Genomic DNA, 13883 nt, shown 5'->3' on the forward strand with positions numbered 1-13883 from the left:
GGGCAAACGAAACTTCCGGTTTTCAAATGGGGTTGGGTTCAGACGGCTTTATTTTACTGGTTCATTTGGCATTTTTATCGAAGATTTTTCGAAATGGAGACGTCGACAGTGATGTATACCGTAAGTTTACAACAGCAAGGACAATTCAGAAGTGGTAAACGGAGATAAGTCGACTTATCCCCAATTGAGTTTTTGAGGAATATTTCCAAATCTAAGGGAGATGGCGAAATTTTCGTAATTACATTTGTTGTAGCACTCAATCGGCTCCACAAAAAAGATCGTAACAAAAATTTAGCTATCTCCCTTAGATTCCGAGGTATTGATTGAAAACTGGTCAATAGTCAAAATTGACTTATCTCCTTTTACTACTTCACTACTGAATTTTTATGTGATTATGTCGATTTTTGAGTCTAACTGAAATAGTATGACTTAGTCAAATAATTTTTAAAATTGTATATTTATGTTCATGTGTTATAGGGGAGGTTGGGGTAAAACGGACACTTTTGACTTTTTTTTAAATGTTTATAAGGGGTTGAAATGTTGATAAAATTTAATAATTTTTTTTCTCAATACAAAGAACAATTCGTTTCCTTTGTGACGAGCTTAAACTGAGCTCAATTGATCAATTTGTTTCTGAGTTATGAATAATTCAGTAGTGAAGCGGTAAACCGAGCTAAGTCGATTTGAACTATTAGCCAGTTTTTGCTGAATATCTCGGAATCTAAGAGAGATAGCAAAATTTTTCTCATAACTTTTTTTATAACGCTCTATTGGCTCTACAAAAAAGGTCAGGACAAAAATCTTTCTATCTCTTTTAGATTCCGAGATATTCGTCAAAAACTAGTCAATAGTAAAAATCGACTTGACCCGGTTTACCGCTTCGCTACTGAATTGAAAAAAAGTCTAGTGTCCGTTTTACCCCACTCTCTCCTATATATTTTTTTAATTTATATATTTGGATATTATAGTTATATTCAGGATTATGAAGATGGAAAAAGAATCGAGATAACGTCGAACGCAAATGCTTTGATGAAAAAATGTTGATTTCTGGGTTGTTTTTGCTTTCAGCAACTTCAGCCGTGGAGTTCGGTCAATGTGTCTCCGTGCATGGAGAAAATTTCGGGGCTTCCGGCTCCCGCGAGGGTGGGAGAGCATTACAAAACCCCGAGACCTCACCCCTGGAGACCGACGCTGGGATATGAGACTGTGGAACTCTCTCCTCTGTGAGAAAACCTCCATAGATCATAGTTATAGTTTATAGTTATATTTATTTACAGGGACTGAGAGAAAAACAAGTCTTTTTGTTCTAGCTTTTTCGATGATTTTCTTTTCGTGCGCGTCATCTTCCGTGAAATTATTCCATTTCACGAACAATTCAACACGTCATGAATATTTTTCAAAAAGTCAAGTGTCCGTTTTACCCTACCCTCCCCTACGTATTTTGCTCCCGAAAAATCTTCGTTTTATGCGAAACAAGGGATATTAGTTTTTCGTTTCGGCTGTCTAATAATCACAGACAACAAATGAACCCTTAAATGAAACAATAATAATATGATAGCAATCTTGTAACTTGGGGATAAAATATTTGTTGATAAATTTTCCTCTGTATGAGACATTTTCATCAAACATTTCGAGCCAAACATTTCGTTGCTGTCGAAAGCAGAGCAATTATTCACGTTTGAGACTGTCAAATTCGAACCAAAAAAATTATTTTTTGGCAATTTTCAACTAGCGATTTTGTTGGCGAAAACAAGACTTGTTTGACAACTTGTTTGTCTTTCTCTAGTATTTTTTTTCGTGCATAATTAAATATCTAAATTTCCCAATGAATTAATTAATCCAATGAATTTCCAGTCATTCGCAACCAATCACGAATAAGCACTCGGACCCCTGCTACACCCCCCAGGGGATGACAACAGAGCCCCTGAAATTTCCGAATCTAGTGACTGGCTTCGACAGAAATCCCTCTCACGCTGCTCGTGCCGCTCTTTACACGAGGTACACTTAGAGATGCAAAATGACCGTCATTTTTTAGATCGCGTCATATGACCAAAAAATGACGGTCATGTGACGCACAAATTTTCCAACTACAAATAATTATCACAAATCATTTGTAACCCAATTGTTGTCAAACCATCTATATAGTTGCATAATGACGGTCATAACTAATTTCCAATTTGTGACGGTCATGAATAAAACAAAATAGTTTCATCCATATGGATGGAAAAAAAACGTGATTTCCATTTCAAAATGCGGATTAGGCCAATACAAAAGGAATTCAACTGAAAATTGACCGAGAAAAAAATAAAGTTTCATCTATGTAGATGAAAAATGACTGTCATTTTTTCTTGACAAGTTGTGACGATCACAGAAGGGGGAGGGGAAATTGTGATAGCCGTCATGAACGCCTCGTCATGTGACCGTCAATGACGGTCATGTAACCGTCATTGACGGTCATATGACGGTCATGTAGCCGTCATTAACGGTCATATGACGGTCATGTAACCGTCATTAAAGGTCATATGACGGTCATGTAACCGTCATTGACGGTCACATGACGAGGCGTTCATGACGGCTATCACAATTCCCCCTCCCCCTTCTGTGACCGTCACAACTTGCCAAGAAAAAATGACAGTCATTTTTCATCTATATAGACCGTCATATGACCGTCAATGACAGTCATGTAACCGTCATGGACGGTCGTATGACCGTCATGTAACCGTCATTGATGGTCATATGACGGTCATGTAACCGTCATTAACGGTCATATGACGGTCATGTGACCGTTATTGACGGTCACATGACGAGGCGTTCATGACGGCTATCACAATTCCTCTCCCCCTTCTGTGACCGTCACAACTTGTCAAGCAAAAATGACAGTCATTTTCATCTATATAGACCGTCATATGACCGTCAATGACCGTCATATGACCGTCAATGACGGTCACATGACCGTCAATGACGGTTACATGACCGTCATATGACGGGGCATGTGACGCATTTGCATCTCTAGGTACACTCCCTGCGAGTGGAGTCAGAACCAGATCCGCCTGGGGAATGAAGTCAACGCGAATCGCCTTCATTCGGATCAACTCAGGGATTCCGCGGTGACGATCATGAGGGAGGCGGACGAGAAGGTGAGGGTGGGGCAGGACGAGGCGGGAAGAAAGCTCGGAGAGAGGATTACGGATATTAATTTCTGGGAGAGAGAGCTGTCCATGGAGTTGGAGAGGATTATCATCGAGAATGGGAAAATGCAGGAGTGCAAGAGGACCTTGCAGAAAGCCATTCACGACCTGGAGGCGCCCATTCATATCGCCCAGGAGTGCCTGTATCACAGGGAGGCGCGAAAAGGTCAAAGATGATTGATAAAAGGATTTATTAAGGGAGTAGATAATTCGGGGAATGAGATGAATTCCCGAAAATTCGATCGAAGATATCGATAGATTTTGATTTTTCTGTGAAACTCGTTGAACTGTTTTTTTATTGTTTCTTGTTTGAATTTTTTAATGCGAGAAGGATTAAATTTCGATGAAAAAAATTAAGAAATTCGTTTTAAGAAAGTCGGCGCCTTCTGTAAGAAATTCTGGTGAATTTATAGTGGAAGTCTATTGAAAAATCCTAGTTTTTAAAGTCAACTCTATTAAAAGTTATGCAACTTCTCTCCGCATGGTCAAATTTATTAGCAGTAACAAATGAAAATACAGTGGAAAATACGTGGAAGATTAACGCCCAAGAATTTCCATAGAAGCATAAAAACCTATTGGCTTTTTTTTATCGAATATCTCTCAACAAAGTGACAAATGAATTTTTTATTAGAATTCTAATAAAACTTCGAGAAAATTCTTGGAGGTTCAAGAGAAATTCAATAGCATTTTTAGAGAGAGTGCTAACTTTTTCTAATAAAACTTTTTTTTTAATCGTTATTTTACATCGCTTCGACCCGGCTAGGGTATACTGCGATGATATTTCTAATAAAACGATTTCTTTTGAGTATTTCCTTCGACTTGACGAAAAACTAGTAGAATTTTAAGTTAAGTCCTTGTAAATGCGTTAGGTTTTCCTATGAATCATCTGTTGGAAAATTGCATGATTGAACGTCACACAATTTTTTGGATAAAATTTATAGCAGAACACCAATAGAATTTCTTTAAAAACGTTGGGTTTTCTCCAATGCATGCGTATTCACGCATTGTTAAAGTCTCATTATGAGTGAAATTCGCTAAATATCGAACCGAAATATTAAGTTTATCTTACAGGAAATGAATTGGTCCACGACGAGCCAGAGCAAGCCCTCCTGAGAGAAATCGAAAATTGTCGTAATTGTCTCAAAAAATTGGAGCAATTCGTGGAGAAAACGGTGAAGCGGGTACGACCTCGAATACAAACCCTGGAACGAATTATAATTCACTCAATATTATAGTTGACAGAGGGGAGAGCGGCTCAAAATGAGCTGGAGCTGGACATAAGTAATAAAAACACAGCTCTGGGGATCGACACAATGTGCAAACAGTTGAATAACTTTAGCAATGGACTGGAGTACTACGGAGGCATCGAGAAATACGTTAACTGGTAATTAAGTATTAAAAATCATCGATGAACCAAAGAAATACGAGAGAACTTACTTGATTTTTTATTTCATAGAATTAACTGAAGACCTGCAACAAAACAGTTGTTATGGAAAATTCGCTATTTCTCTTGCATTCAGAGTTAATTTTTTATAGAAAATGTCTGAATGGAATAAGGTGCATAGAAAAATTCAATTCTATTGCTTCTTCTATTTCTATTTTTGAAAAAGCACAGATCAGCCGTGGAATTCCGATAGAATTTTCTATCGAATTCGCTAGATTTTGCTAGTTTTCGATTAATTGTGTTAGTTATGGCTGGATATGACCGCGAAATGACCCACGGAAGGAGTTTTCTTTGTTCGATTTTTCTATTATTCAATTTTTAGTACTTGAAGGAAAAAAAAAACTGCCATAAAATATCTCATATAGAGGAAAATTTATCAACAAATATTTTCTCCCAAGTTACAAGATTGCTACCATATCATTATTATTGTTTCATTTAAGGGTTCATTTCTTGTCTGATTATTAGACAGCCGAAACGAAAAACTACTATCCCTTGTTTCGCATAAAACAAAGATTTTTCGGAAGCAAAATACGTATGGGAGTATCGAATAACAAAGGAGTAGTGCTAGAAATGACATTTCTTCCGTCTACAGAGAATGCAATTTTTTTTTAACTACTAAATCTATTTTTGCGACAAAAATTTTTCATTCCGGCTCACTATCTGCATGTATCAGCATGTTTGGCACAAAAAAAATTATTTTTTGATAATTAAAAAAAAACTATTTGCTTGGCACAAGTAAGACTTGTTTGAGAACTTTGTCGTTTTTCTCTCAGTGCAGACTAAATTCTAAACATTATTATTCCCGCTGTATCCAGCCCAACAGACGCTGAATCCTGGGCCCAAGCCTCCAACGACACGGTGAAGAGATCCCAAAAATGTCGAGAATTCTCCCAGCAACTGCAGGATGAAATTGACACCACAATCAACACAGTTGCGCAGACCATCTGGGAGGCCTGGAGTAGCACCAACAACGCACTATCCAGGAGGATCACTGAGACATTGTTGGCTAAACAAAAAATCCAATGCCATTTGCATAACGTAATAATCCAGGGACTATTCAACAGAAAAACAAAAACTTGAAATTTAATTTAATTAAAAAATTTGACTTTTTTTGTTTCAGATTCAGACAGATATCTTCGGGATTGAGAAGAATGTCGAGCTGATAAAAAAGGGCATATCAGACAAATCTGCAGCTCTGAAAGTCGCTCACACCCGTTTGGAGGCCAGGAATCATCGCCCAGAGTCTGAACTCTGTTGCGATTACGCTCATCAGAGAATAGTCCAGGAGGCTGAAACCATAAAATCCCTGATCGATGTGTTGCACTCGAAATTGCAGGAGTGTGAGGCTCAGCATCAGCAGTTGTTACGCACCCGGGCTCATCTCGAGACTGACCTGAAGGCCAAAACCGATGCGATATTCATCGATCGAGAGAAGTGCATGGGAATGCGTCGAAGTTATCCGATAGTAAAAACAGTGAAGTACTGAATGTTGAGGTACATCACTGGTAAAAATTCTGATTTAAAATTTCCAATAGACCTATAAAATTCCGGTCACTTCTGAATGAAATTGCGATGGAAATGCCAAGTTTTAAAGAATTTTTTTTACAAATTTTCAACGAATTTTTTACGTTTTCTTTTGCTAACAAATATTAAAAATTTTTTTATGAAGTCTTGACGATTCAGATGAAGCATTAATGCATTTTTTCGGTCGTTGTATTCCTGTGTATAGAATTGAATATCAATATAATGTTTTCGAGTATTCATAATCAGTTTTCATCAAGAAAACAATCAAAACTCCAAAGTAATGAAATAACGCTTTAATCTCCAAGTTAAACTAAATCCATTCAATCCATAACAAAAACTATTTCTATCCAAAATTTTTCTAATAAACTACCTAAATCCTAAATCTCAGAATATTCAAAATAATTTCCGCATCTTTTGGATATAAAAACGTAATGGACAGGTTTCATTTGGCACGTTCCCTACATTTCGCATAGCTCTTAACGCCTATTATCAATATTTACATGGTTTAATGTATGTTAAATGGCCTCTTCAGTTGATGTTTCTGGTCCACTTGAATGTATCGATGGTCTCGAATACCTCATTCGTTGCTGCATCATTGTCGTAGTCATCCCTGAGGTAATATATTTTGGTTTTCTCCTGTGGATGGCACTCCAGCACGTTCCACTTCTCAAACGTTTTCACAGCATTTCTTATAGTATCTACACTTAAACTTTCCCCTGAAACGAAAACAGAGATAATATCGTAAGCCTATAATTTTCATATTCCCGAGAGACAATTCAAAAAAAAAAATCACAAATCATAAATTTAACAGCGAATTTGCCAGGTTTTTTGTGAATTTTTTCATAAATGATAAATTAACTATTATTTAGCAAGGAAAATATTATTAAATACCATTGACATTTGAATTAGAATACAATTCCTCATTTTCCAATTCAGGTTTTTCTGTGAATTTTTTTCGTAGATAACACGAACAATAAATTGAGTAGTGAAGTGGTAAACGAAGATAAGTCGACTTATCTCTGAGTTGGGTTTTTGAGGAATATTGCCGAACCTAAGGGAGATAGCGAAATTTTCGTAATTACATTTGTTCTAGCACTCAATCGGATCAACAAAAAAGGTTATACCGAAAATTTTGCTATCTCCCTTAGATTCCGAGATATTGACTGAAAACTGGTCAATACTAAAAATTGACTAATCTCCTTTTACCACTCGCTACTGAATTGAATATCATTCAGAAAAATTCAGCACTTGATGACAGCCTCAATCTATAAACAATCAACTAAAAGTCCAGCCCACTCACCATAATTAACAATACCCCTATCAAGATTAGTCTTAATCTCAGCAAAAATCTCCTGCACCAGATCCCTCTCAGTCAACGATCTCCCCACAATTTTCCTCAACGTAAAGGCACTGAACGTGTAAGTATCAATGAGTGGCCTCAGCACAGTGTGAAGAAACTCCATCCTCCTCGAGGATTCGGCTTCCAAGTTCAGTTTGTACTTGATTTTCCTGCTGGCATGGACCAAGGCAGCCTCCTCGTCAGAGCTGTCATCGAAGGTCTTGGCGAATCTCCTGCTCCACTGCTCCTCCTCGAGGAGGCCCTCCTCGCAGGGTCTGATGATCCCCGAGTGCGTCAGACCCTGAATTGCGCTGGCAATCGTGGCCTCGAGATCCTGACAGGGCTGGCAGAAGATGAACTCGTACTTGAGGATATCACAGAGCTTCAGTGCCTTCTCCATCAAACTATTATGGAATACTGTTAAGTCGTTCTCGGCGATGGCCCTCGGGTCGTTGATCTCGGTTTTAAGAGTGGCGTAGAGCGCTGAGACAACGATACTGTCCATAACGTAGTGGCAGATCACGCCGTTGCTGTAGTAAGCCAGCTCAACGACATTTGGAAGAATCGAGACTGGAGTTATGGCTGTTACGAACTCTTTTCTCGTCCCCTGGCCCTCCATCTTCCTCGTCACCTCCTGGCGCTGTTGCTTCACCAGTCCAGGCCCCAGTATCGTTAATGCGTGATTTATTATGTCTAAATTTTCACCGCAGAAGGCGAGGTCTTTGTTTGCTGCCTCCAACTCTTGTCTCAAGGAGTTGAAGACATCCACGAGCTCGTCCATTGTGCAGCCCTCTCGGTATTTGTTTAAGAGGATGAAGGACACCAGATTTGTTGACATTATGGGTGTGGCATTCGCACCGTCTGCAGGAGTTTATTAGGATTATTATTCATCTCTTCAAGGAATTGGGGGAGAGAAATTGGAAAAATTGAAGAATTTATTTTGAATAGTTTTTTCTTGTCAATTACTGGTAAAAATTGTTTCAACTTTTCAGAATCTTTTTTTTCTGGCATAAAATCTATTTTTGGAGAAATTCTGAATATAGAGAAATTTATTAAGATTTCTGGAGAGTGATTTTTAAGATGGAAAATTCGTCGTTTTTAATTTTTCGCGAAAAGAAATCGCAATCTTTAAAAATTGCAAAAAGAGTAAACTTTCTAATTGTTTCAGATGACTAAAACATTCTCCAACGGTTAAAAATAGAGAATGTAATTAAAACCTTCCAAGTTTGGTTAATAATCATTGCAAAATCCCCCTTAATTCTCAGGAAACGAATTCCATCTCTTTGAATTCAGGGACATTCCTCGAAGATTCTGTTTTCCCACTTCCCCACTAAACTAATGAAAAAAAACAAGTGGAAACTTGCTTTCATCACAACACAGTCAAAATATTTTTGCCACTAAATTAGCAATTTGCCAGTGAAAGGAATTTCTCTCTGTATTATAAAAATCCAAATCGACTTGTGGTGATAAAAATTCAGTACTCGAAATTAAGACTCCACGATTAATCGTCACAGGGGTCAAAATAAGACTCATGAGGGTCAGATTAGGGATTACGAATTAATCTAAACACTTATTCTTCCAGTTACCGTCAAAAACCAATCAATCATAATTCAAAAACAGCATATTCGAACACCTGAGGCCAAAATTGGTTACCCCAACCCAACCATTGAAAATTTCTGATTTGCCGAATACAATGCTTCCATTCCGAATTAAAAACAAAGCAAAAAGACTAAAACAAAGAAAACAAAACACGAAAAAAAAAATTAAAGAACATGTCCTACCATAAACGACATGTCTCCCCAGCGACTCCACGAGCTGCCTGTGTTCATCATCCATGACATCAGTCCCAAACAGCGAAGAAGTGGACATAGTGCTCCTGAGCACCTTCTCCCCATGTTTCCCACTGGACCCCCCCTGTTTAGCGAGCTGCAGATCAATGGACCTGACCATCTCCTTCAGTGAGAAAGGCTCACAGATATTGACCTTGACAATTCCATAATTCCCCCTGATGGTCGACCAGATGGCTCTAATGGCATTGCCAAAGGTCTCCATCTTCTTGGGCTGTCCCAGTTGTTCCCTGATGAAGTTGCCATCAGCCAGTCGTTCGTAGTTGACAGATGCTGGCACCACCAGGGCGTCCTCAATGGTCCCATCGAGATATGCCTCCACAATTATACTGAGAATGCCAGCTTTAGGCAGACAGGGCTTTCCAGTTCTCGTTCTTCCTCCCTCGATGAAGAACTCGAGATTGTGGCCAGCTCGAAGGCTCTCCATGACGTACGTCTGGAGTGTCGCACGATAGAGAATGTCCTTCTTACCGAGGACTGGATCGATCCTCCTCTTGATGTAGTACGCCCCCAAACCGTTGAGAACCCTCCCGAAGAGGGGAATCCGCAGGTTGTCCCCAGCTGCTATGAGACAGCTCTTTATGTTGTTGGTGAACGTGAAGAGGCTCACGATTATGTAGTCCAGGTGGCTCCTGTGGAGGGGGACGATGACGAGGGGCACTCCAGTGCGGTCGGCCTTCTGGAGCATCTCGATCTGCGACTGCTGCACCACCAGGGATTTTATGAAGAAGGGAAGGAGTGTGTACATCACCCAGGCCGTTATTCTCAGGAGGGTGTCACTCATTGTGCTCTCCATCAGCTTGAGAATCTGCTTTGCACGACTCTCTGCCTCGCGGAGGGCCTCTCGCTCGGACACTCCGTCCTCCTCGATCGATTTAGCCGCTGTCAGGTGAATCGCTTCTTTCAGTCTTTCGTCGTTGAGCACCTGGGGAGGGGGGAAGCGAGTCAGTGGGGAACATCCGGAATAATTATTTAGGATATCCTATCTTTTACAGTTTGGTACAGATCGTAATGTAGATTTAATCATTTTCCATCGTCAAATTTGTCAGTTGAATTGCGTAAGGAAAATTTGAAAGACATGAGGAATATCCAACCTCATTCAAACGTTTTTTATAAATAAATATTTGACATTTTTTCTTAGACATGAAAGGGATTTATGGGAAAATTCGGAATATTTTTTTCTGTCAACAGTTAGAATTTTTCTAGGGATATTTCGATGATCACGACTATGCTGTAAAAATTGTTGGGTGTAAATTTTCCAAGTTCGTTCAGCTGTATTTTTATTTGGTTCTCATAAAATCCGAGAAGAATAAACTTGGATAATTCATGCTCAAGAATTCTCAGGAAAAGTCCCAACGGAATAAGTTGTGTCTAAAGGTGAATTTCTATAGACATTTTTCTATAAGCGAATATCGATTTGAAAACTGGGAATTGTTACAGAATTCTAATAGAAATTCAATAGAGTTTCTTAAAGAAAACACTATGTTTTTCTATTAAATTTTTTCATTCGTGAAGAGCTGAAATTCTATATTTTTGGATTTTTCAGAGAATGATAAGGACGAAATAATTAGTGAAGCGGAATGATAATGAGGTAAATGCTAGATGAGTTTTATTCGACGGATTTTAAAATTACTTTGGATGTTCAACAACAATAGGGATGAGGCAGAATACTAATCTGATAATACCCTGGTTCATCTGCTCATAAATCCCACAGTAATTTCAAGGTGATACACTCATAACGCTAAAGTAATTAGCAAAACCTCGTGAAACCACATTTACATGAATGTTCAGACGAATGAACTTCTTCCCCAACTGCCCTCAAAATCACTGTGGACGGTCTGCAGAGCTTATTTAATATTTTTCAAAAAATTTCTCTTCGAAATCGCCAATAAAATCCACACATTGACAGCTTGCATAATAAAATCGTAGCAAAACATCTTGAATGGAAGCTCTAATATTCAACATTGTCGTAATTCTACATTTCCCCATCACCAGATATCTCATACATTGTTCGGGTCACCCCAGTGAATATTAAATCCTCCTCTCCACCACGGAAATCATCTCTCAGTTCATTGAAAAGTCAAGATAAGAAACTGCTGTGAATCGAAATTGAGCAGCGGAAATTTTAGTGAGGGAGATAAGCTTGGGAAAAAAATTAGTCAAAGGGTTATCGAAAATCGCACGCGCTCCCAACATCCCCCTTGCTCTCACGCCATTCACATCCACAGAATGACACATGTGAATCAGCGGAAATATTCCTGATTGCTGAAGTGATGATTGAAAATTGATTCGAAGAATATTACGCATTACTGGATTAGCGGATATTGTTGAATTTAAAATTCACTGAGATGTTTTAAATTAACAGTTATCAGAAATAATATAATTGCTTAAGGCCCGGGTGTACTATCTTTCGAATGTTATCTGGATTTTTTTATCTTTCGTAAAACAAAATTGTCAATTGAGTGGAACATCATGTAGAAATTCCCAAAAATTGGGATAGAATGATTTTAAAAAATGGAAAAAATTCAACTTTTTCAAAAAGCGTTTTTCATTGAGATTCAGAATGAGTTGAAAAAAGTGGAAATTACAAATATCTGATTCGCTGTGGCAAATTATTTATTAGCTGTCATTTTCCATGGTGGATAACAAAACACTAACTCCTCATGGGAAGTCACAGCTAGATATCTCAATTTTCAAAACAGTGGTACGTAGTCATCTGCCATTTTTATGTGATAAAAGTGTGATTAAAAAATTCTCCAAAATATTACAACTTTTTTCAAAGAGCCTTTTCCGTAATAAGTGTCTCTGTGCACTGTGGGAAAATATTTACGAAATCAGTCTTCCCCCTGCATGATATTGGATGACAGGCCGCCACTTGTCACCGTAAATCAGATGCATTTTTCAATTTCTTGTTATTCAACTTCTTCTGAATATAAATTAAAAAAGCTCTTTGAAAAAATTAAGAATTTTTTCCTCTTTTTTTTTATTATTCATTCATAATTTTTCAAAATTTCTGCATGATGCAGGACTCAATTGACAATTTCAAATGACGAAAGATGAAAAAAAACATCGAGATAACGTTCGAAAGACAGTACACCCGGGCCTTAAATTTGCTGATCTACAACGTGAACTCACAGTCTGGGTGACCCTGGGATAGTCGAACTTCTTGATGTTGTAGACGAAGGAGAAGTGTTTGAAGATCTTGGAGAAGAGAGAGGGGCCTGGATCAACCAGGAGCATGTTCCTCCCACTGGACTGCAGCTGTTTGGCCGCAATGCTCGCAAATGAGTCCTGAAAAAACATGCATCATCGAACATTGACTGATGATTCTCATGCAATAGTGGGCACTCGTCACTTCTTTTCATGCGCCACTGACAGAGTTTGTGAAAGTGAGTGAAAGCGTCGCAACTATAATGCGAGCAGAATAACAAAGAGATAATTTTCATTGACGATATATAATCCTGCATTTATTTTTTCCATATACCTCCTCATAACTGCAATTTTCATCCGTTTTCGAGAGAAACCGTGACTCTCTTCATCCATTTTTAATGCAGTCTCATCAAAATAATTAACGGTTCAATGATGTTACTTTGATGATTTCAAAGAAACCTTTCTCAACATTATATCCCATTTAAATCCAGAGATATTCATCAGTGACTCATTTGTTTTGCTACGTCACCACTGCATTAATGAAAAAGAAAAATGAAAAAAACAAGACTAAATCAGTAGTGAAGTGGTAAACCGGTATAAGTCGATTTTGACTATTGCCCAGTTTTCAATGAATATCTCAAAATCTAAGTGAAATAACAAAATTTTTGTCACAACCTTTTTTATCGAGCAAATTGAGAGCTACAAAAAAGGAAATTACAACAATTTCGCTATTTCCCTTAGATTCTGAGATATTTATTGAAAACTGGTCAATAGTCAAAATCGACTTATACCGGTTTACCACTTCGCTACTGAAATATAAAGAAAATTGTAAGAAAACGTATTAAATTCGTAGGACAGTTAGACATCAAAGTAGGACAAATGTCCTACTCTACTGCGAACACAATAACAAAGATAATTTTCATTAATAACGTATAATCCTTCACTCACTTTTTCCAAGTACCCCCGTATAACAACGATTTTCATCCATTTTGAAAAGAAACCTTGTCTCTCCTCACGCATTTCAAATCCAATGGCATAAAAATAGCATCAGAAATCTCCGCAATCTGTCCATTTCCAGAGATCCATCATTTCCCACCAATCCATCATGTTATTACGATTAAAGTTCAACAGTTAATCTCGATCCTCCTCAAGTCGCTATCTCAATCTAATCCTCAAGAACACGTTTTCGTTGATTACGTAAGGACTTTAGCACGACACGCTGATGAAAAACTCCGACGATGATTGTACGAGTGTTAATTGTCTCGAATTTTCATTGCAATGATTTTGAGCGATAAAACACCAGAGTAATCGTGAATTAAGTACAATTTGTCCTCGATTACTCGCCTCAATGCATGATTATTACGCAACATTACCCCCCCCCCCCCCCGGAG

At 38.1% G+C, this 13883-nt stretch overlaps 2 protein-coding genes across 5 annotated transcripts in view; one reads left to right on the forward strand and one right to left on the reverse strand.

The window, feature by feature from the left end:
- The first annotated feature begins 93 nt into the window (after positions 1–93).
- On the forward strand, positions 94–6118 carry LOC107038369 (tektin-3-like). The gene is made up of 8 exons (XM_015257426.2): positions 94–120; positions 1069–1223; positions 1855–1998; positions 3014–3354; positions 4260–4369; positions 4424–4572; positions 5448–5670; positions 5753–6118. Exons 1-8 carry the CDS (start codon positions 94–96, stop codon positions 6116–6118), a joined length of 1515 nt encoding a protein of 504 aa, XP_015112912.1.
- Positions 6119–6434: 316 nt separating this feature from the next.
- The window catches only part of LOC107038368 (glycerol-3-phosphate acyltransferase 1, mitochondrial), a 16763-nt gene continuing 9314 nt past the window's right edge, over positions 6435–13883 (reverse strand). For 3 of the 4 annotated variants that reach the window (XM_015257424.2, XM_015257423.1, XM_015257422.1), the window contains exons 4-7: positions 12478–12633; positions 9277–10267; positions 7457–8356; positions 6435–6872 (exon numbers count right to left, since the gene is read on the reverse strand). In XM_015257424.2, the coding sequence (XP_015112910.1) occupies positions 6685–6872; positions 7457–8356; positions 9277–10267; positions 12478–12633 (2235 nt within the window). In that variant the 3' untranslated portion in view covers positions 6435–6684. Of the gene's footprint in view, positions 6873–7456; positions 8357–9276; positions 10268–12477; positions 12634–13440; positions 13848–13883 lie in introns of those variants that run through there. The other variant, XM_015257425.2, reaches the window with a different exon arrangement.

Source organism: Diachasma alloeum, unplaced genomic scaffold (assembly GCF_001412515.2).
Source record: "Diachasma alloeum isolate Michigan unplaced genomic scaffold, Dall2.0 Dall_scaffold_00280, whole genome shotgun sequence".
Classification (NCBI taxonomy): Eukaryota; Metazoa; Arthropoda; class Insecta; order Hymenoptera; family Braconidae; genus Diachasma; species Diachasma alloeum.